Here is a 20,806-nt window from a genome sequence, read left to right on the forward strand (position 1 = left end):
GAAGGTGTGGATTGAACCATTAACCCTCAGATTGCTGAGATAGGGGGGGGGTTTGGTGGTAGCGGGGGGTGTATATTGTAACGTCCCGGAAGAGTTAGTGCTGCAAGGGGTTCTGGGTATTTGTTCTGTTGTGTTTATGTTGTGTTACGGTGCAGATGTTCTCCCGAAATGTGTTTGTCATTCTTGTTTGGTGTGGGTTCACAGTGTGGCGCATATTTGTAACAGTGTTAAAGTTGTTTATACGGCCACCCTCAGTGGGACCTGTATGGCTGTTGATCAAGTATGCATTGCATTCACTTATGTGTGTGTAAAAGCCATATATATTATGGGACTGGGCCGGCACGTTGTTTGTATGGAGGAAAAGCGGACGTGACGACAGGTTGTAGAGGACGCTAAAGGCAGTGCCTTTAAGGCACGCCCCCAATATTGTTGTCCAAGTGGATTCGGGAGAATGGTTACCCCGGGAGATTTTCGGGAGGAGCACTGAAATTTGGGAGTCTCCCGGGAAAATGGGGAGGGTTGGCAAGTATGGTTTGGGGAGATTTTTGACATAGTTTAAGGGCTACAAAACACTACAAAAAATGGAACCCCATACCTCCCTGCTTGGCACTCAGCATCAAGGGTTGGAATTGGGGGTTGAATCACCAAAAGATTCCCGAGCGCGGCCCACGCTGCTGCTCACTGCTCCCCTCACCTCCCAGGGGGTGAACATGGGAATGGGTCAATTGCAGCGGACAAATTTCACCACACCTAGTGTGTGTGTGTGACAATCATTGGAACTTTAACTTTGGTTATGAATAATAACACGTTACCATTAAAAAAACAATAAAACGTTAATAACTAAAATAAAACCTTTTTGCAGCACAAACCAGCACAAACGATTGATTGATAGATTGATTGATTGATTGAAACTTTTATTATTAGATTGCACAGTGAAGTACATATTCCGTACAATTGACCACTAAATGGGAGCACCCGAATAAGTTTTTCAACTTTGATTCATGATACAGATATATACTATCAAATATATACTAACATCATAATACAGTCATCACACAAGATAATCATCAGGGTATATACATTGAATTATTTACATTATTTACAGTCCGGGGTGTGGGATATGGAGGGGGGGGGGGGGGGGGGGGGGGGGGTTTGGTTGGTATCAACACTTCAGTCATCAACAATCAGCATCAACAATTGCATCATCAGAGAAATGGATATTGAAACAGTGTAGGACTGACTTGGTAGGATTTGTACAGCAAGTAGTGGACATAGAGCGAGAGATCGGAAAGTATAAGAAAAAGTGTCTACATTTGATTGTTTACATTTGATTATTTACAATCCGAAGAGGTATTATGTGGAAGGGAGGGTGTTAGTTTAGGGTTGAAGTTGCCTGGAGGTGTTCTTTGAGTGCGGTTTTGAAGGAGGATAGAGATGCCCTTTCTTTTACACCTGTTGGGAGTGCATTCCATATTGATGTGGCTTAGAAAAAGAATGAGTTAAGACATTTGTTAGTTCGGAATCTGGGTTTAACGTGGTTAGTGGAGCTCCCTCTGGTGTTGTGGTTATGGCGATCATTTACGTTAAGGAAGTAGTTTGACATGTACTTCGGTATCAGGGAGGTGTAGCGGATTTATAGACAAGGCTCAGTGCAAGTTGTTTTACTCTGTCCTCCACCCTGAGCCAGCCCACTTTGGAGAAGTGGGTAGGAGTGAGGTGGGATCTGGGGTGGAGGTCTAAAAGTAATCTGACTAGCTTGTTCTGGGATGTTTGAAGTCTAGATTTGAGGGATTTGGAGGTGCTGGGGTACCAGGAGGTGCATGCGTAATCGAAAAAGGGTTGAACGAGAGTTCCCGCTAGAATCTTCATGGTGCTTTTGTTGACATGTTTGGGACATGTTTGTGGAGATTTGGAGGGACAAGCTGTAGAAAATGGATGGATGGACACAGTGGGGGGCCAACTTCACACAGGTTGAAATGACTGCCAAAATTGTTATTTATAAAAACGCCTACTGTCATTACCAATTATGCCCGACAGGTGGCGGCATTGCGCTTGTGTTGTGGGTACAGGAGCGCGAGGGAAAAAGGGGTAAAAACCTGCTATGTTGTCCGGTACTGTGGGAGATGCAGGCTAGCGTCGCTATGGCTAACAAGATGCTCAAAGCTAGTTATTTATTGAATTTAGCAGTATCGCCAACCTAGTGAATAATCATCGAAGCACAAAGCCATCGGCACGAATCGGTTCCGACCACGGCAGACATGGCAGGGATTATCAAAAAGCAAATTCTCAAACATTTGTCAAGGTAAGTGTTCTGCTGTTATTGGGCTTCATGTTAGCCTGCTAGCCCTGCTGGACGCGGACGTCAACAGTCACAGCAAAGCTTCACTAATATAACTGGCGTGTCATCTATCGACAATTAATGTACTCTTATTTTGTTCATTTGGACGTTTTAACCCTCCGGCGTTCGGAGATGGAGGGCATAAGGGGCCTCATGTTAAAGTCCACTTTCAAATATGTATTTAAGTTGGATCATATGTCTCTAAGACATGGTGTCAAAAACGATGTCTGCCACAGCCAAGCGTGTGCGAATAAAACCTTGTGCTTTGTAAACATTAATTTGCACATTCCTTCTGGAACTGAAAATTATTTTCTTCACAGCTCAACGTTGAAGGTTGATGTTTGTGCATGTATTAATCCCCCAGTCTCTCACTGCATGTATTACATACATAAACAATGTGAGGGTTACAGTGATTTAGTTCCGAATTGTTAATGGCAACGATCAATCAATCAATCAAGATTATTTACAAACCCCGTTTCCATATGAGTTGGGAAATTGTGTTAGATGTAAATATAAACGGAATACATTATTTGCTAATCCTTTTCAACCCATATTCAATTGAATGCACTACAAAGACACGATATTTGATGTTCAAACTCATAAGCTTTATTTTCTTTTGCAAATAATAATTAACTTAGAATTTCATGGCTGCAACACGTGCCAAAGTAGTTTGGAAAGGGCATGTTCACCACTGTGTTACATGACCTTTCCTTTTAACAACACTCAGTAAACGTTTGGGAACTGAGGAGACACCTTTTTTAAGCTTCTCAAATGGAATTCTTTCCCATTCTTGCTTGATGTACAGCTTAAGTTGTTCAACACTCCGGGGGTCTCCGTTGTGGTATTTTAGGCTTCATAATGTGCCACACATTTTCAATGGGAGACAGGTCTGGACTACAGACAGGCCAGTCTAGTACCCGCACTCTTTTACTATGAAGCCACGTTGATGTAACACGTGGCTTGGCATTGTCTTGCTGAAAAAAGCAGGGGCGTCCATGGTAACGTTGCTTGGATGGCAACATATGTTGCTCCAAAACCTGTATGTACCTTTCAGCATTAATGGCGCCTTCACAGATGTGTAAGTTACCCATGTCTTGGGCACTAATACACCCCCATACCATCACAGATGCTGGCTTTTCAATTTTGCGCCTATACCAATCCGGATGGTTCTTTTCCTCTTTGGTCCGGAGGACACGACGTCCACAGTTTCCAAAAACAATTTGAAATGTGGACTCGTCAGACCACAGAACACGTTTCCACTTTGTATTAGATGAGCTCAGGCCCAGCGAAGCCGACGGCGTTTCTGGGTGTTGTTGATAAACGGTTTTCGCCTTGCATAGGAGAGTTTTAACTTGCACTTACAGATGTAGCGACCAACTGTAGTTACTGACAGTGGGTTTCTGAAGTGTTCCTGAGCCCATGTGGTGATATCCTTTACACACTGATGTCGCTTGTTGATGCAATACAGCCTGAGGGATCAAAGGTCATAGGCTTAGCTGCTTACGTGCAGTGATTTCTCCAGATTCTCTGAACCCTTTGATGATATTACGGACCGTAGATGGTGAAATCCCTAAATTCCTTGCAATAGCTGGTTGAGAAAGGTTTTTCTTAAACTGTTCAACAATTTGCTCACGCATTTGTTGACAAAGTGGTGACCCTCGCCCCATCCTTGTTTGTGAATGACTGAGCATTTCATGGAATCTACTTTTATACCCAATCATGGCACCCACCTGTTCCCAATTTTCCTGTTCACCTGTGGGATGTTCCAAACAAGTGTTTGATGAGCATTCCTCAACGTTATCAGTATTTATTGACACCTTTCCCAACTTCTTTGTCACGTGTTGCTGGCATCAAATTCTAAAGTTAATGATTATTTGCAAAAAAAAAAAAAGTTTATCAGTTTGAACATCAAATATGTTGTCTTTGTAGCATATTCAACTGAATATGGGTTGAATATGATTTGCAAATCATTGTATTCCGTTTATATTTACATATAACACAATTTCCCAACTCATATGGAAACAGGGTTTGTCTATAGCTCTAAATCACGTGTGTCTCAAAGGGCTGCACAAGCCACAACGACATCCTCGGCTCAGATCCCACATCAGGGCAAGAAAAAACTCAACCCAATGGGATTACAATGAGAAACCTTGGAGGGGACCGCAGATGTGGGGACTGGTGCAATGGACGTCGAATGGATCTAGATCAGGGGTCGGGAACCTTTTTTGCTGAGAGAGCCATGAAAGCCAAATATTTTAAAATGTATTTCCGTGAGAGCCATATAATATTTTTAACACTGAATACAACTAAATGTGGGTATTTCTAAGTAAGACCAACATTTTTAGAGTATAATAAGTCTCTTATTCTTTTTAATAACATTGTTATTCTGAAGCTAACCAATAATAAATAAAATACTTCTTTCCAATATTACGACTTCTTGAACAGGTGCGGTAGAAAACAGATGGATGGATTAAAATGCATGAGAATGTTTTATATTTTGAACGTTATTTTTAAAACTGATTAACAGCAGAATTATTCATTACTTATCATGTTAAGCATTGTCAGCTAAGATTTATCTGAGAGCCAGATGCAGTCATCAAAAGAGCCACATCTGGCTCGAGAGCCATAGGTTCCCTACCCCTGATCTAGATCATAGTGTGAGAGTCCAGTCCATAGTGGGGCCATCCGGAGATCGTCTTGGGTGGAGACAAGTCAGCAGCGCAGAGACACCCTCAACTGATGCACAGATGAGTGGTCCATCCCGGGTCCCGACTTTGAACAGCTAGCGCTTCATCTATGCCCCCCTCTCCACGAAGGACAGGGGGGCAGAGCAGAAAAGAGACGGCAGATCAACTGGTCTAAAAGAGGGGTCTATTTAAAGGCTAGAGTATACAAATGAGTTTTAAGATGGGACTTAAATGATTCTAAATAAAATAGAAAAAGAACGATAATAATGCCGTGTTCCAGTCACATCATCCACAAAGTAATGCTGCAACACATGATTGTTTAAAAAAAAAAGACAAAAGTCCAAAATGCACATAGGGAATAATATGCAGCGATCGATTAATTTAGTTTGTCCGATTACTCGAGTAATCCATCAATTAATTTGTTCAATTAATCGGATTAAACACACTTTATAGCCTCAATGCATAGTTTAGGGAAAATATTTCAAATAAACAACACTTTTTCTGCTTCCATAACCTTCATTCATTTTTTTTCTAATGCACATCATCAACATTGAAATTGTCATGATGTCCTGTGTTGGGTTTGTTGTTGTTCTCCTCGGTTTTGTGTTTAATTCTGTTTCTAGCGCTCCTTTCCGTCCTTTGTTTACGCTTACACCGTTTTCAGTTTAGTGATTAGTGTCGTCACTTGCTGCCGCCACCGATCACTCCCCTTTTTTATACCCGTGTCACCCCGTCAGTCCTTGCAGGATTTTTGTACGCTCTGCGCGACAGTTACGGTTTCCATTTTTACCACGCTTAAGACTTTCTTGCGGTTCGCCCTGCGCGACTGTTTTGTGTTTTGGCTTCATGCTTCGCTTTTTTAAGGTCATGCCATGCTACGCTAGCATCTAAGTTGTGTATTTTTGCCTTGTGTAATTAATTAAAAGCTTTTTACATGTACGCTGCTGCTGACACTGTCTGTCTTTTTGTATCCTGAGAACTCAACTGTCATGTCAATGCGACCCGGACGAAACAGAAATGTAACCTTTAACGTGTGTGTTAATTTAAAACAATCAAAAATCTCATACAGATCAGGGCGCACACACACCACCGCTCTCATGTGTGCTCCTAATGAATTTGGAAAGTATGTTACATATTGGTACCTATTTCAAGTTCCGGCCACTCCATGTGGTCCCAGTCTAATCAATTTTATTTGTTACACTCATTAAATCATTAACCAAAGCAACATAATATAAATTGGAGTTTTTTTCTAATCGATTAATCGTTGCAGCGCTAAAAGTGGTATATAATGGTTGAAATGACATAAAAACAAAGTTTTATTGGTAATTTGACATCTAATATTAAGCTCTGTGTGATAATTTGATATGGTTTATTTTTCACAAGACTGATTTTGAAATCAGTTTTAGTACCGTTTAATTGTTAGGCCAACAGTTTTTACAATGGCTTCCTTTTCTTGCCTTGGATAAGCTCTTGAATTTCTCTACTTATTTAAAGCACGCTAATCTTAACCATTAGCTTATGTTCCACAATAGTATTTGAACTCATACTGCTCCACTCACCTCTTTTTAGTCTGACCTGCCAGTTATAGAGGAAGTTGTACAATTTCATCCTAGTCAAATGCTCTTCATTCATTCAAATTAGAGGCAAATCCAATCAAACAAACCACAGATTGTCCATGACTGATGAAGTTTGATGGTTCAGTGCTCAGAACAGGAAACTCTGTGTTCTGCTGGTCTGCAAGGGTTATCTGGCACATCACGGTATTAACAGTGTTTGGACATTCCCAACTCAGTAGTGATGTAGCTGTTACCAACTCCTTGGTTTTCTCATTTGACATTTAACGTAATTGTCATCATGATGTGTCAGAACTGTGTTTCAGATATAAAATTCACCGTGTAGCTGTTTTGTCACCTTCCCTTTCTATTCTGTCCCATAGAGCTGAGCTATTTGGATGTGTTCAGATAAACAAGTTGAACAATGTCATTGGTCCCGCTCCTGTTCTTAGGTTCACCAAGAATCTATCCCCAGACAAGATCAACCTGAGTACCTTGAAGGGGGAGGGACAGCTGTCCAACCTGGAGCTTGATGAAGAGGTTCTGCAAAACATGCTCGACCTGCCTACCTGGCTGGCCGTCACACGCGTGTACTGCAACAAAGCCGCCATCAGGGTGAGTCACTTCGAGAACTACTTAGCAGGTTCGACAGGTAGATGGGTACACTGGCCGACGGGACAATATTGCAGCTCTTCCAACGCAGAAAGAATCCAAAATCACACAAATATCATTAAACTCACTCTATTTTAACAAAAAGCCAATCACATTTAAAAGCAATGTCTCATTTTACAGTGATATTCAACAACATTCCACAGTGATATTCAACAACATTCCACGCATCAGTCAACTGATTTTTTTTGTGCTTTTTAATACCTCCTTGTCGAACTCATTTAACGTAGAAGATGTTTCAGTATAGAGTAGGGCTGCACGAGACAAAACTAATTGCGATTGTCTCTCCAAGATTGCGATTCCATTTGAGAGTTTTATATTTTATACATGTAAGTGCATAGGAGTGTGAAAATAACGAGTGATGGAATGTTGATTACTCTCAATCAACATATTTATGTCTCAAGGTGCCACACATTAGAACTATATGCCATAATTTACTTTTCAAAAATATTGTATTATTTTACTTAATTTTACTTATAATATACTATTTATCTGTTTATGCAGACTCCGCTTTTGTTTACATCATGCTTTTAAACAATAAATACTCAATAAAAACTATAGTGTTTAGGATGTAATGTAATCATAATATATAATAATGATGCAAGTAACCATTTCAAAGGACATACACTTTTATTTCTCATTAGTGTAGAGTTTTTTATTGTTTTCTGTAATTGGAAGGTAAATAATTTTGTTATCCTAAATACAAAACCCAAAACCAGTGAAGTTGGCACGTAGTGTAAATCGTAAATACAAACCCCGTTTCCATATGAGTTGGGAAATTGTGTTAGATGTAAATATAAACGGAATACAATGATTTGCAAATCCTTTTCAACCGATATTCAATTGAATGCACTACAAAGACAAGATATTTGATGTTCAAACTCATAAACCTTATTTTTTTTTTTTGCAAATAATAATTAACTTAGAATTTCATGGCTGCAACACGTGCCAAAGTAGTTGGGAAAGAGCATGTTCACCACTGTGTTACATCACCTTTTCTTTTAACAACACTCAATAAACGATTGGGAACTGAGGAAACTAATTGTTGAAGCGTTGAAAGTGGAATTCTTTCCCATTCTTGTTTTATGTAGAGCTTCAGTCGTTCAACAGTCCGGGGTCTCCGCTGTCGTATTTTACGCTTCAAAATGTGCCACACATTTTCGATGGGAGACAGGTCTGGACTGCAGGCGGGCCAGAAAAGTACCCGCACTCTTTTTTTACGAAGCCACGCTGTTGTAACACGTGCTGAATGTGGCTTGGCATTGTCTTGCTGAAATAAGCAGGGGCGTCCATGAAAAAGACGGCGCTTAAATGGAAGCATATGTTGTTCCAAAACCTGTATGTACCTTTCAGCATTAATGGTGCCTTCACAGATGTGTAAGTTACCCATGCCTTGGGCACTAATGCACCCCTATACCATCACAGATGCTGGCTTTTGAACTTTGCGTCGATAACAGTCTGGATGGTTCGCTTCCCCTTTGGTCCGGATGACACGATGTCGAATATTTCCAAAAACAATTTGAAATGTGGACTCGTCAGACCACAGAACACTTTTCCACTTTGCATCAGTCCATCTTAGATGATCTCGGGCCCAGAGAAGCCGGCGGCATTTCTGGATGTTGTTGATAAATGGCTTTCGCTTTGCATAGTAGAGCTTTAACTTGCACTTACAGATGCAGCGACAAACTGTATTTAGTGACAGTGGTTTTCTGAAGTGTTCCTGAGCCTATATGGTGATATCCTTTAGAGATTGATGTCGGCTTTTGATACAGTGCCGTCTGAGGGATCGAAGGTCACGGTCATTTAATGTTGGTTTCCGGCCATGCCGCTTACGTGGAGTGATTTCTCCAGATTCTCTGAACCTTTTGATGATATTACGGACCGTGGATGTTGAAATCCCTAAATTTCTTGCAATTGCACTTTGAGAAATGTTGTTCTTAAACTGTTTGACAATTTGCTCACGCAGTTGTGGACAAAGGGGTGTACCTCCCCCCATCCTTTTTTGTGAAAGACTGAGCATTTTTTTGGAAGCTGTTTTTATACCCAATCATGGCACCCACCTGTTCCCAATTAGCCTGCACACCTTTGGGATGTTCCAAATAAGTGTTTGATGAGCATTTCTCAACTTTATCAGTATTTATTGCCACCTTTCCCAACTTCTTTGTCACGTGTTGCTGGCATCAAATTCTAAAGTTAATGATTATTTGCAAAAAAAAAATGTTTATCAGTTTGAACATCAAATATGTTGTCTTTGTGGCATATTCAAATGAATATGGGTTGAAAATGATTTGCAAATCATTGTATTCCGTTTTATATTTACATCTAACACAATTTCCCAACTCATATGGAAACGGGGTTTGTAAAAACAGAATACAATGATTTGCACATCCTTTTCAACTTACTGTATATTCAATTGAATAGACTGCAAAAACAAGATATTTAATGTTCGAACTGAGAAACTTAATTTTTTTTTGCAAATAATTACTAACGTAGAATTTTATGGCAGCAACACATTGCAAAAATGTTGTCACAGGGGCATTTTTACCACTGTGTTACATGGCCTTTCCTTTTAACAACACTCAGTAAACGTTTTGGAACTGAGGAGACCAATTTTTGAAGCTTTCAATGTGGAAATGTTTCCCATTCTTGCTTGATGTACAGCTTAAGTTGTTCAACAGTCTGAGGTCTCCCTTGTCGTATTTTACGCTTCATAAAACGGCACACATTTTCACTGGGAGACAGGTCTGGACTACAGGCAGGCCAGTCTCGTACCCGCACTCTTTTTCTACGAAGCCACGCTGTTGTAACACGTGCAGAATGTGGCTTGGCATTGTCTTGCTGAAATAAGCAGGGGCGTTCATAAAAAATAGGTTGCTTGGATGGCAACATATGTTGCTCCAAAACCTATATGTACCTTTCAGCATTAATGGTGCCTTCACAGATGTGTAAATTACCCATGCCTTGGGCACTAATACACCCCCATACCGTCACAGATGCTGGCTTTTGAACTTTGCGCCTATAACAGTCCGGATCATTATTTTCCTCTTTGGTCCGGAGGACACGACGTCCACAGTTTCCAAAAACAATTTGAAATGTGGACTCGTCAGACCACGGAACGCTTTTCCACTTTGTATCAGTCCATCTTAGAGGAGCTCGGGCCCAGCGAAGCCGGCGGCATTTCTGGGTGTTGTTGATAAATGTCTTTCACTTTGCATTGTAGAGTTTTAACTTGCACTCACAGATGTAGCGACGAACTGTAGTTACTGACAATGTTTTTTTGAAGTGTTACAGAGCCCATGTCGTGATATCTTTTACACACTGATGTCGCTTTTTGATGCAGTACCGCCTGAGGCATCCAAGGTCACGGGCATTCAATGTTGGTTTTCGGCCTTGCCGCTTACGCACATTGATTTCTCCAGATTCTCTGAACCTTTTGATGTTATGGACCGTAGATGGTGAAATCCCTAAATTCCTTGCAATAGCTCGATGAGAAATGTTGTTCTTAAACAATTTGCTAACGCATTTGTTCGCAAAGTAGTGACCCTCGCCCTATCCTTGTTTGTGAATGACTGAGCATTTCATGGAAGCTGCTTTTATACCCAATCATGGCACCCACCTGTTCCCAATTAGCCTGTTCACCTGTGGGATGCTCCAAATAAGTGTTCCATGAGCATTCCCCAATTTTCTCAGTCTTTTTTGCCAATTGTGCCTGCTTCTTATAAACATGTTGCAGGCATCAAATTCCAAATGAGCTAATATTTGCAAAAAATAACAACAAAGTTTTCCAGTTCGAACATTAAGTATCTTGTCTTGCAGTCTATTCAATTGAATATAGGTTGAAAATAATTTGCAAATCATTGTATTCCGTTTTTATTTAGGATTTACACAACGTGCCAACTTCACTGGTTTTGGGTTTTGTATTTTGAGTGTTGTTATTTATGACTGAATGTTTGTATTCCCTTTTACTCGTATGCTGTACATATATAAAAAGCATTGTGAAATTTCAGACCCCAGAAAGAATAGCAGCTGCTATGGCAGCAGCTAATGGGGATCTTAATAAACAAACACAATGAGTAAATGTTGCAATCATATGAATGCTGCCTTCTGAAAAACAAAAGTAAAATGCAGCAAATGCCAAACACGCACGCAAACCCCCAAAACACATGCATGACAGAAATGAAAAAAAGAGGACAAAAAAACGGCAATAGAATTTAAAGTCCCTTTTCAGTAATCCCACACAGCCAAACTGGCTGAGAAGAAACTTGCTTTTATCTTGAAATAGTTTAAATTTCATGTTCACAGTTATTCAGTAAAGCAGTAATTAAGAAAAATGCTGAGTTCATTTGTAAACAGACATATTTTAAACTAATTTCTATTTGTGTATTATTCCTTTTTCTAAATTCCACTGTAATCACAGTCTGAGTAGTTTAGAACATAAGTGATTATTGTTGTCTGACACAGTGGATATTAAATACATTGACATGCATGCAAAAGTATCATGGATTGCCTTGCAAATATACTGTTATTAAGGGGTGTCTGCTGAAATCATAAGACTAAACACTAAAAGACTAAAACTTTTTCAAATTATAATTGTTCTATTGTATTTATTTTGGGTTAGGGTGGCCTGTTGTTTTTGCTTTTTCACTACACGTTGAGAACCTGTGTCAGTGCGGGAAATATCTTGTAAAAATAAAGTAATTTTTTAGCTTTTTTGTATCACACTAGGTCAGGGACACAATGTTTTTAACTGGGCCTTAAGTGACTTTGCAGTCTTCTTGTCTTTTCAGATCCAATGGACCAAGTTAAAAACAAGTCCTATTTGTCTGGTAAGAGTTTGATTTTGGCCTCCCTGAAAAGCTCTTGCCACACTTTCCTTCTCTCTTGGGGCCCTATTCTCTTGTTTGTGTTTAAGTATGTTTTAACACGTTTGAATTTACACATGTTTCTCTTATTCGCATTCTCCCAACAGCTTATGGATACGCCCACTCGCTTAAGTCAGGCAAAAGTGCTTAAGTTTTGAATAAAGGCGCGCTCATTACTAATGAGGTTGACTTTGTCATTTCACCCTTTTTTTGTATCCTTTAACCCATATCCAATTGTATTTACAATCCACAAACTATGTGAAAATACCGTCTAAACATCCCAAAATGCCACAATTTCAGACGGACATTTTGAATATTCCGCTGCGAACGTCTTTGGCAATTTCCGTAGATTTGGGGTTGGATAACGTCATGATGGAAGCGCATCTGCACTCTAACTATAGTATCAGATCAGTCATAGGGTTGTACGGTATAGCGGTATTAGTATAGTACCGCGATACTAATGAATCATTTTCGGTACGATACCGTCTCTGAAACGTACCGGTCCCGCACCGCCCGCGTTTAAGTCACGTCGTGACATTCCTGGTTTAGGAGCAGACGAGCATGTTCGGCGGCACACAATCACGAAGTACTTACAAGCAGACACAGTGTGTAGACAGACAAGGGAGAACGGACGCATTTTGCCTTAAAAACTAACGATAAAGGTGAAGTTATAACACTGAAACAACCTCAGGAAGAGGTACTTTAAGACATGGCTAGCTAGCTAGCAGCTAACATCCATCCGCCGTCGGCAGTGTTTCAGCTACTTCTAAATCACTAATCCTGGTCTCCATGGCGACAAATAAAGTAAGTTTCTTACAAGTATCATCCCTGCAGGACGAGGAATTGCTAAACATGCTTCACTACACACCGTAGCTCACCTGCATCAAAATGTAAACAAACGCCATTGGTGGATCTATATCTAACATCCACTGTAATGATATCAAGTACAGGCATGTATCTAGTCGATACTACTATGATTACGTCGATATTTTTTGGCATCACATCTTCTTTCGTTTAAAAAAAATTTATATTATGTTTATAAACTCAAGAAATATGTGCCTGGATACATGAGGACTTTGAATATGACCAATGAATGATCCTGTAACTACTTGGTATCGGATTGATACCCAAATTTGTGGTATCATCCAAAACTAATGAAAAGTATCAAACAACAGAAGAATAAGTTATTATTACATTTTAACAGAAGTGTAGATAGAACATGTTAAAAGAGAAAGTAAGCGGATATTAACAGTAAATGAACAAGTAGATTAATAATTAATTTTCTACTACTTGTCCTTAATAATGTTGACAAAATAATAGAATGATAAATGACACAATATGTTACTGCATACGTCAGCAGACTAATTGGGAGCCTTTGTTTGTTTACTTACTACTAAAAGACAAGTTGTCTAGTATGTTCACTATAAGGACTTAACTGCAACAAGAAACATATGTTTAATGTACCCTAAGATTTTTTGTTAAAATAAAGCCATTAATGCAATTTTTTTGTGGTCCCCTTTATTTAGAAAAGTACCAAAATAATTTTGGTACCGGTACCAAAATATTGGCAACACTAATCAGTCATACTGAAAATATGCAAAGGTTAGAAGGAAATGTGCTGTATATCATTCACAATCCCTAGGTTAGACAAGAACATAAACTTTTTTCTTTTTTTATGCATTTTAAGTCGTAAATAAATAAATAAAAAGTCAGCTAACAATTGAGTCAATGGGGCTCTCAATTCCCCCACAAACACTCTAAATAACCATCCAAAACCCGCCAACAATACTCTATTTACATATTGTGACCTGAATATTAACCAAATATTAGCGATATTGTTATTATAAGCCCTAACGCAGACAATCTATTTTTTAGCGGCGCATTGATAACAGACAGCTAACTAGCTCTCTGCTGCTGTACTGTGAGCTAACCGCGATGTCCTGCTGCAAGTAACCATTTAAAAGGATATAGACTTTTATTTCTCATCACTGTAAAATTGTTTATCATTGTACTTTAATTGGAAGGTAGATAACGTTGTTGTCCTAAATAAATGAACAAACAAATGTTAAAGTGCATTTTTTTCTCCCTGTTGGAAATAACGAGATCGGACATTGTCTTTTTGTTTATTGCCATCACGCATTTGCGCTTGTTCGTCCGTGTTGGTGGGCGTACATTGCCTATCCGATTTGAAGCTGAAATATTAGCACAACGGGACGTTTGGCTTTATAAATTATATTTTTCTCCTTCTAATTTTTGTTGCTTTGCACAACTTCTCACTAGAGATTGAAAATTGTGAATGACTGAAAAGAGGGCTCACTGTGTTCAATTATATCTACTGTTAAATAAACGCCCTAAGCATGTAAGACATCTTTCTCCCTGTTTACAGCAAGAGACGAACAAAGGCGAGGCTCAACAATTCTTGTTGGCGAACATGTCTGTCACTCAAATGCTGGTAATGGGGGAGAAAAACAAAACAAAAAACCTCAGCCTCTTTCAGTTATTTACCGCACTAATTAAAACCTCAATGTCAATTCAATGTTGCTTAATCGTGCGGTCCTAGTAGAAATGTTTGTGAAGCAGTGACCTCAAGTGCAATATAATGTATCACCTTCCAGGGGCTTTGGACTTATTCCAGCCTCAGAAGCGCGTTAAAACAAAAGTATGTGAGTCGATGGCAGAATACGCGGAAAGCAAGATTTAACAGGAAAAGCCCACTTTCCAGTTCTGCACCTTTAGCGTGAGCATCTTGAATGTAATATTTACAGTCTGTTATTTTGCACATTGGGTTGTGTTCTTTATCTTTTGTAAATATTTCTATGCATACGTGCTCAATTGTTTCCCGGTTTGTACAGTTCTTGGATAAGGTGGAGGTAGAAATGAGAACGTGTGAGGAGCCACGTCCTCCCAATGGCCCCTCTCCTATTGCCATCACAGCAGGTCAGAGGTAAGCCTGCGAGGAATCTTGCTGAGTCATTGTTTTGCATCTGGCACTTGGACTCACATCTGCTGTGACTGTTGACAGCGAGTACGGCTTTGCGGAAAAAGTGGTGGAGGGCATGTCTGTTCGAATCAACTCCATCACCATCAAAGTCCAGGCTCGGGCCTTCCATGCGTCCTTTGAGCTGTGGCAGCTGCAGGGCAACAGCCTTAACCCTAAATGGGAGCGCAGCGACCTCCGCAACACCCGCATCCCTGACCCGAAGAGAGGAGAGGTCCTTCACACATATATTCCACTTTACGTTTCAGTGAAGCAAATTAAATGTTCTGTAAAGTATTCTGATTTGAAAACAATGTGTTTTCTGCTTCAGGTGTTGACGTTCAAGGAAATAAACTGGCAGACTTTACGTATCGAGGCAGACGCCATCGAGAGTGACGATCAGGATCTAGGTAGCACTCCTTTGCGCCTCATCACTAACCAGGGGCGCATTCGGATTGCTCTAAAACGCAGAGTGAGACATTTATTAGTCATTCTTTTACTGCTATATTCTGAGAAAATGTCATATGCATGAATGTGATAAGTAAAACATACATAATGTGTATGTGATGACAAAGATGTGGTGATGTGGTTTAGCGTGCATAAGAAGTATCCTTGTCACAAATGCTTCATTGTTCCATCCAGATAAAGGACTGCAACGTGCTGGCTTCCAAACTGCTTTTTATTCTGGATGACTTGTTGTGGGTGCTGACGGACTCCCAGCTCAAAGCCATCATACGCTATTCTAAGTCTCTCAGTGAGGCTATGGAGAAGTCGGCCCAGCAAAGGAAGAGCATGACCGCAGAGTCCCTGCAGGTACTTCGTGTTGTGATGACGTCCGTAAAAGTCAATGGATGGACTAAATAGATTAAGTGGGCGTTTTCAGTCTTATAGCATTACCACATTTTTTCATCTGAAGCCAAGTTTCCACACCTGTTGTACCACTGGAGTTTGATATTTGTTCTTCCCAAATATAAAATCCAATCCAATACAACTTTATTCATAGAGCACTTTAAAAACAAGTGGACCAAAGTGCTATACAGAACACTTATTAATATAAAATAATAATAATAAAAGGCACATAACCTAACAAAGACAGAAAAATACAGCTAATACACACCCTAAAATTCAATTAAGATATAAAAACATGTGTTAAAAGTATAACTAAAATAAACCACAATAGAAACCAATAAAATTGAATAAAAAAAGCCATTTGTAACAAAGATGTACCCAACAATATACAGTATTGTTTTTGCTTTGTATTGTTTTCCTAGCAATAAGCGTACATGTACAGAAGTTATCACGCTGAGTTTGCACTGAATCCATTTTAAATGCATGATTTATATTTTATAAATAATATTGGATATTATAAAATGTATTTTTAATGAGATAAAGTAAACCCATAAAAAGAAAATTAATTTATTTTTTGAGGGGATGGGGAGTAATTATTTCTTTTAATCAGATTAATAATGATTATTAACAGGTTATTATTTGCTTTAAAAAAATAACATTTGCTGAAGAAAATACCCCAATATTTGTATACAAATGCAAATTTGTAGTCAGAATGTCATATAGGAACACTTTTAAAAAAATTTAATAAACTGCAACTCATTGATTTGTTCAAACCTTTGTGACAGTAAGTACAGTAAGAGTTAAGTTCACGGGTAGCACATTTTCTCAAGACACTGGCCAACTTCATCGTCTTCACCTCTACAAGTGTGATGATTGATTTGAAAGGGCTGCCGCTTTACTGGAAAATGCAATAAAAGTGTCCTGTCGTGCAATAATTCCATTGACATTTTAAAGACTGTTTTGATTTTACACATTAGTACGGGACAAAGTGCGACCCTTTACAGTTTGATAAGGGACGCATACTTTTGTTACTAAATACGGGATGAGTCCGTTTTTCAAGGGAAGGTTGGCAACCCTAGCCCAGCATACAGTAGTTTGTTGGCCTCTGTTTGCTGTCTATGTAGCATTCATGCTAGCATCACCATCCTCACGTTCATGTTTAGTTTTAAGATGCTATTTTAAACATGATGTGCGCCGATAATAAGAAAGTTTGTCGCCACTAACCAATTACCTCAGTTTTATCTAATGTTCTAAGTTTGTTTTGAATGGTGCAGAGCACACCGCTCCAACTATCATCACACTGACGTGTGACGTGATCACTGTTTGTGTAATACATTTTTTTAGCATTGTGAGCCCCCTCCAGACATCAAATAACACCCTATAGTCACTTTTACACTCTTTTAATCCAATATAGTAATGCTCTCTGAGGCCGAGCCAATCAGTTGCCACGATACTGAACAGCACGCTCTGATTGGTTTGGTCTCTGTTAGTGGCCAGTACTATTGTAGTATTGATATTTTTAGCTAGTTTGGCCATTTTTATGTGTGAAAATAGCACCAAAAAAATGCTTGAGGAAAAATTTTAAAAAGAAAGGGCCCTCGAATTTACACACCCTTCTATTTGCGAACTTTTCGGTTTAGGAACCTATAGATTACGCCAACTATGGGTCTGTGTGCGAACCATGTCTGCAAACCGTTGATTTGATAAGGGGATTGTTAATTCATTACCCCCTTGTTATGTTTGTTTGACATACATTGTAGTGTCTTCAAAGTGTGCATCCTTTTACTAAAATAGTGACTTTTGTCGAGGCTAGAACCAATTACTGGTAGTCATGTTTACACTGTTTTTTATATGGGGAACTCTGTTTCACTATATACACTTTTCGGTTTACGAACCATGTTGAAGAACCAATTAAGTTCGTAAATCAAGGCTCCATTATATACGCATATTCCCAAAAAATTGTGAATTGGCAAAGCCGCAATATTTGAAATGCGATGTGGTGAGGGACAACTGTCCAAGACTGTACAAGATTAAAGCAATATCTTTTGTGATTAATTAAATTGGTAAACTCTTATTTTTGACAGCCCCACTACTATTAGTCCATTTAATTTTCTTACTTGTGCATTGCAGGCTGCGCCTCCATCACCTGGTCTTCATAACCTTTGGACAGATTCACCACCCCCTCCTAGTGCCTCACCCAACAACACGAGTCACTACTTTGATCGCTTCGACGTGAAAGAGTCTTCTTACCACACCTTTGTTTCTCGCTTGGACTTGCATGTATGCAATGACAGTTCTTCAGTGGCTGAAGGTAGATGGGACTTGTGTTAAAATACAATTGTCTGAGAAAGCATCATCACCCACAACAACTACAATTTGATGTCAGATGTAGAAGAACCTCCAGTGTTACAGGGCGCCATGCAGCTGACCTTCAGGAAGTTGGGGTTTGACTACTATCCTGTCCATAGACCCGGTGAGTGGAATAAAGTTTGTGTGTCGCTAAAAAATTTTTTCAATTGGGACTCGCTGTTCTAAGAAATTTACTTGGGAAAGTTATACTATAAAACATTGTAAATGAACATTTCTCAATCTGAAGCAGTGCCTTTTTAACTGCAATTTATGCTATATTGCCATCACTGGTGTAATTGTTTCAGTTGTTTTTAAGTTGCTACATTTGAACTGCCATGTGGTATTGCTCCTTCACAGCTGATGGATGTCGACACTGGGAACGGTACAGCGGAGCCATGGATGCTCAGGCCCAGTGGGCAGGGAAACTGCTGCAGGAGTACCAGAGAAGAGCTGAGGCCTCAGCGTTCCCAGGGCCACATACTGTAGGGCCTGAGCCTCACAATAACTCACCTGCAAAAAGAGCTCAAGGTATGGGTTTTTCCTGACCTTTTCATTGGACGCTCTACAGTACACTTCAATATTAAGCTGCAGTGCATATCGTTTTCCTTATATTTGAAACAAATAATTGGGGGAAAAAAGACACATTTTAATTAACAAAATGTTCTCTTAGGGAGCTTTTTCAGTTGTGTTACTTTGCGAATGTTAATCGTAGGGCTGTCAACAGTAACAGACTAAGTCATGTAATTAATCACAAAACATCATTGCATTATTAATGTACATGCACAGATTAATCATGGACTGTACATGCTTCTTTATTGTACCTTAACCTATATGGTCAGTGATCAGATCAATGCACTCTGACTGGTGTGCTAGCTGGCAAATGTTACTCCAAAATACACCCTGACTTTACACTTTATAAAATTGTTACCAAGTTTTGAGCAAATAAATGACATGCATTCAAGTAAAACTTTTTTTTTTCATTTCCTGACAATAAAGTTACATTTGTGTCCAAATTTTGGCGTATTTTGAAGTTAATTTACCCAAGTGAGTAATAACCTGCGATTAATCATGATTAATCCAAATTCAAAGGTGTTAATAATCTAAACTCTAGTTAGTAGTAATACCACAGGGAAAATTATAGCCTAAAAATAACATCACATCAAAATAAGCCAATTGTCATTGCACATGGGTTAAGAGAAACTATAAGGGTTGTTAAGAACAAGTTTACTTTAAGAACACAATATTTAGTCAGATTCAAGGAGGTAATTAGTTGTCAGTCACTGCATGTAAAGATACAATCAATGCCTATGCCAGCACGGGAATAACACAGAAATGTCTCAGAAAGGTCAGCGTTTAGATTAGAAAACAACCATTCACTGGTTGTGAAGTATTAGTGCGATACAATGCAACACTAAACAGCTAAGCATGTTGTGTTCTCTCTCACTACAGATGGAGCAACTAGTCCAAAGTCAAGGTGCTCTGAAAAAGACCAGATAGCCAGAAGCCAGAGCTCCTCACTAAAAAGGTTGCGGTCAAGTTGTGTGGTGGTCCGGATGGATGACGTTGACATTCACCAGGCAAGTTTCTATAATGCCTTGATTTAATTTACCTGCTAATGTGTTTCTCTGTAAGTTAAGCACTGAACAGCTGCGGGCTTGTTCGTATCATAGCATAAACATCGATGCTACGTATATGCTAACTATAGATGTATTTTATGTTTCATTTTTCAAACAGTTTTTGCTAGTTCACAATATGTACACCTGACTGCCAGATGGCCCTATCCATGCCATATTTTAAAGTGCTCGATCAGATGTGTAAACTATTTAATATGATTTTTTTATGTAAACAAAAACATATCTCAGCAAGTTTAGAGAATAGCCTTTTTTATAATTTGATTGTGCAATTGGTCATGTTTTTTAACCCGCATGTTTCACTGTGAAATTATTATTTTCAAGGTTATTTTAAGGTGCTTTTAGTTCCCCTTCAGATACAGACCCTCAGGAAAATTGTTTCTCTTATTCTCACTTCATAAAAGATGTGGTTTCAAGGCCAGGTGAACCCAAATTTAGGGAAGTGACAATATTATATGCTGTTCAAAAATTGTTTAAAAACCAAAATACCCAGGATTCAAAAATACAAAATCAAATGTCTGCAACTCTCCATAGCTCACAAAAACTAAGGACACACAAGAAGCTAGGCAGCCACAGATTCCCATGTGCAGACTCACTCAAAAGACATAAGACGACCAGACAATACTCAATAATGAGACTTGTACTACAAAGCAGAATTTATTTTTACCCATGATAAGTTTGACAGTTACAAAGGATATGCAGCTACATAGCCATGGTAACTTAAGCAGTAGAGCAGTGTTGCCGACTTGGTGAATTTTTCGCTAAATCTAAAGAGACTAACGACAAATCTAACGACTTATTCGGATTTCTTTGAAAACATGAAAGCATGTATCACTCTGCAATAAATGTCCTAAACGAGCAGCAGGTGCTGCTGTGAACCCCTCCTCAAAG

The 20,806-nt window shown here is 39.2% G+C and overlaps 1 protein-coding gene across 2 annotated transcripts in view; it reads left to right on the forward strand.

Moving 5' to 3' along the window:
- Positions 1–2,081: 2,081 nt before the first annotated feature.
- The window catches only part of bltp3a (bridge-like lipid transfer protein family member 3A), a 28,123-nt gene continuing 9,398 nt past the window's right edge, over positions 2,082–20,806 (forward strand). For both annotated transcript variants that reach the window (XM_061985365.1, XM_061985366.1), the window contains exons 1-11: positions 2,082–2,302; positions 7,031–7,193; positions 12,035–12,073; positions 14,962–15,053; positions 15,132–15,321; positions 15,418–15,558; positions 15,729–15,899; positions 18,066–18,246; positions 18,322–18,408; positions 18,642–18,812; positions 19,734–19,861. In XM_061985365.1, the coding sequence (XP_061841349.1) occupies positions 2,259–2,302; positions 7,031–7,193; positions 12,035–12,073; positions 14,962–15,053; positions 15,132–15,321; positions 15,418–15,558; positions 15,729–15,899; positions 18,066–18,246; positions 18,322–18,408; positions 18,642–18,812; positions 19,734–19,861 (1,407 nt within the window). In that variant the 5' untranslated portion in view covers positions 2,082–2,258. The remainder of the gene's footprint in view (positions 2,303–7,030; positions 7,194–12,034; positions 12,074–14,961; positions 15,054–15,131; positions 15,322–15,417; positions 15,559–15,728; positions 15,900–18,065; positions 18,247–18,321; positions 18,409–18,641; positions 18,813–19,733; positions 19,862–20,806) is intronic.

This window comes from Nerophis lumbriciformis, linkage group LG01, assembly GCF_033978685.3.
Source record: "Nerophis lumbriciformis linkage group LG01, RoL_Nlum_v2.1, whole genome shotgun sequence".
NCBI classification, from domain to species: Eukaryota; Metazoa; Chordata; class Actinopteri; order Syngnathiformes; family Syngnathidae; genus Nerophis; species Nerophis lumbriciformis.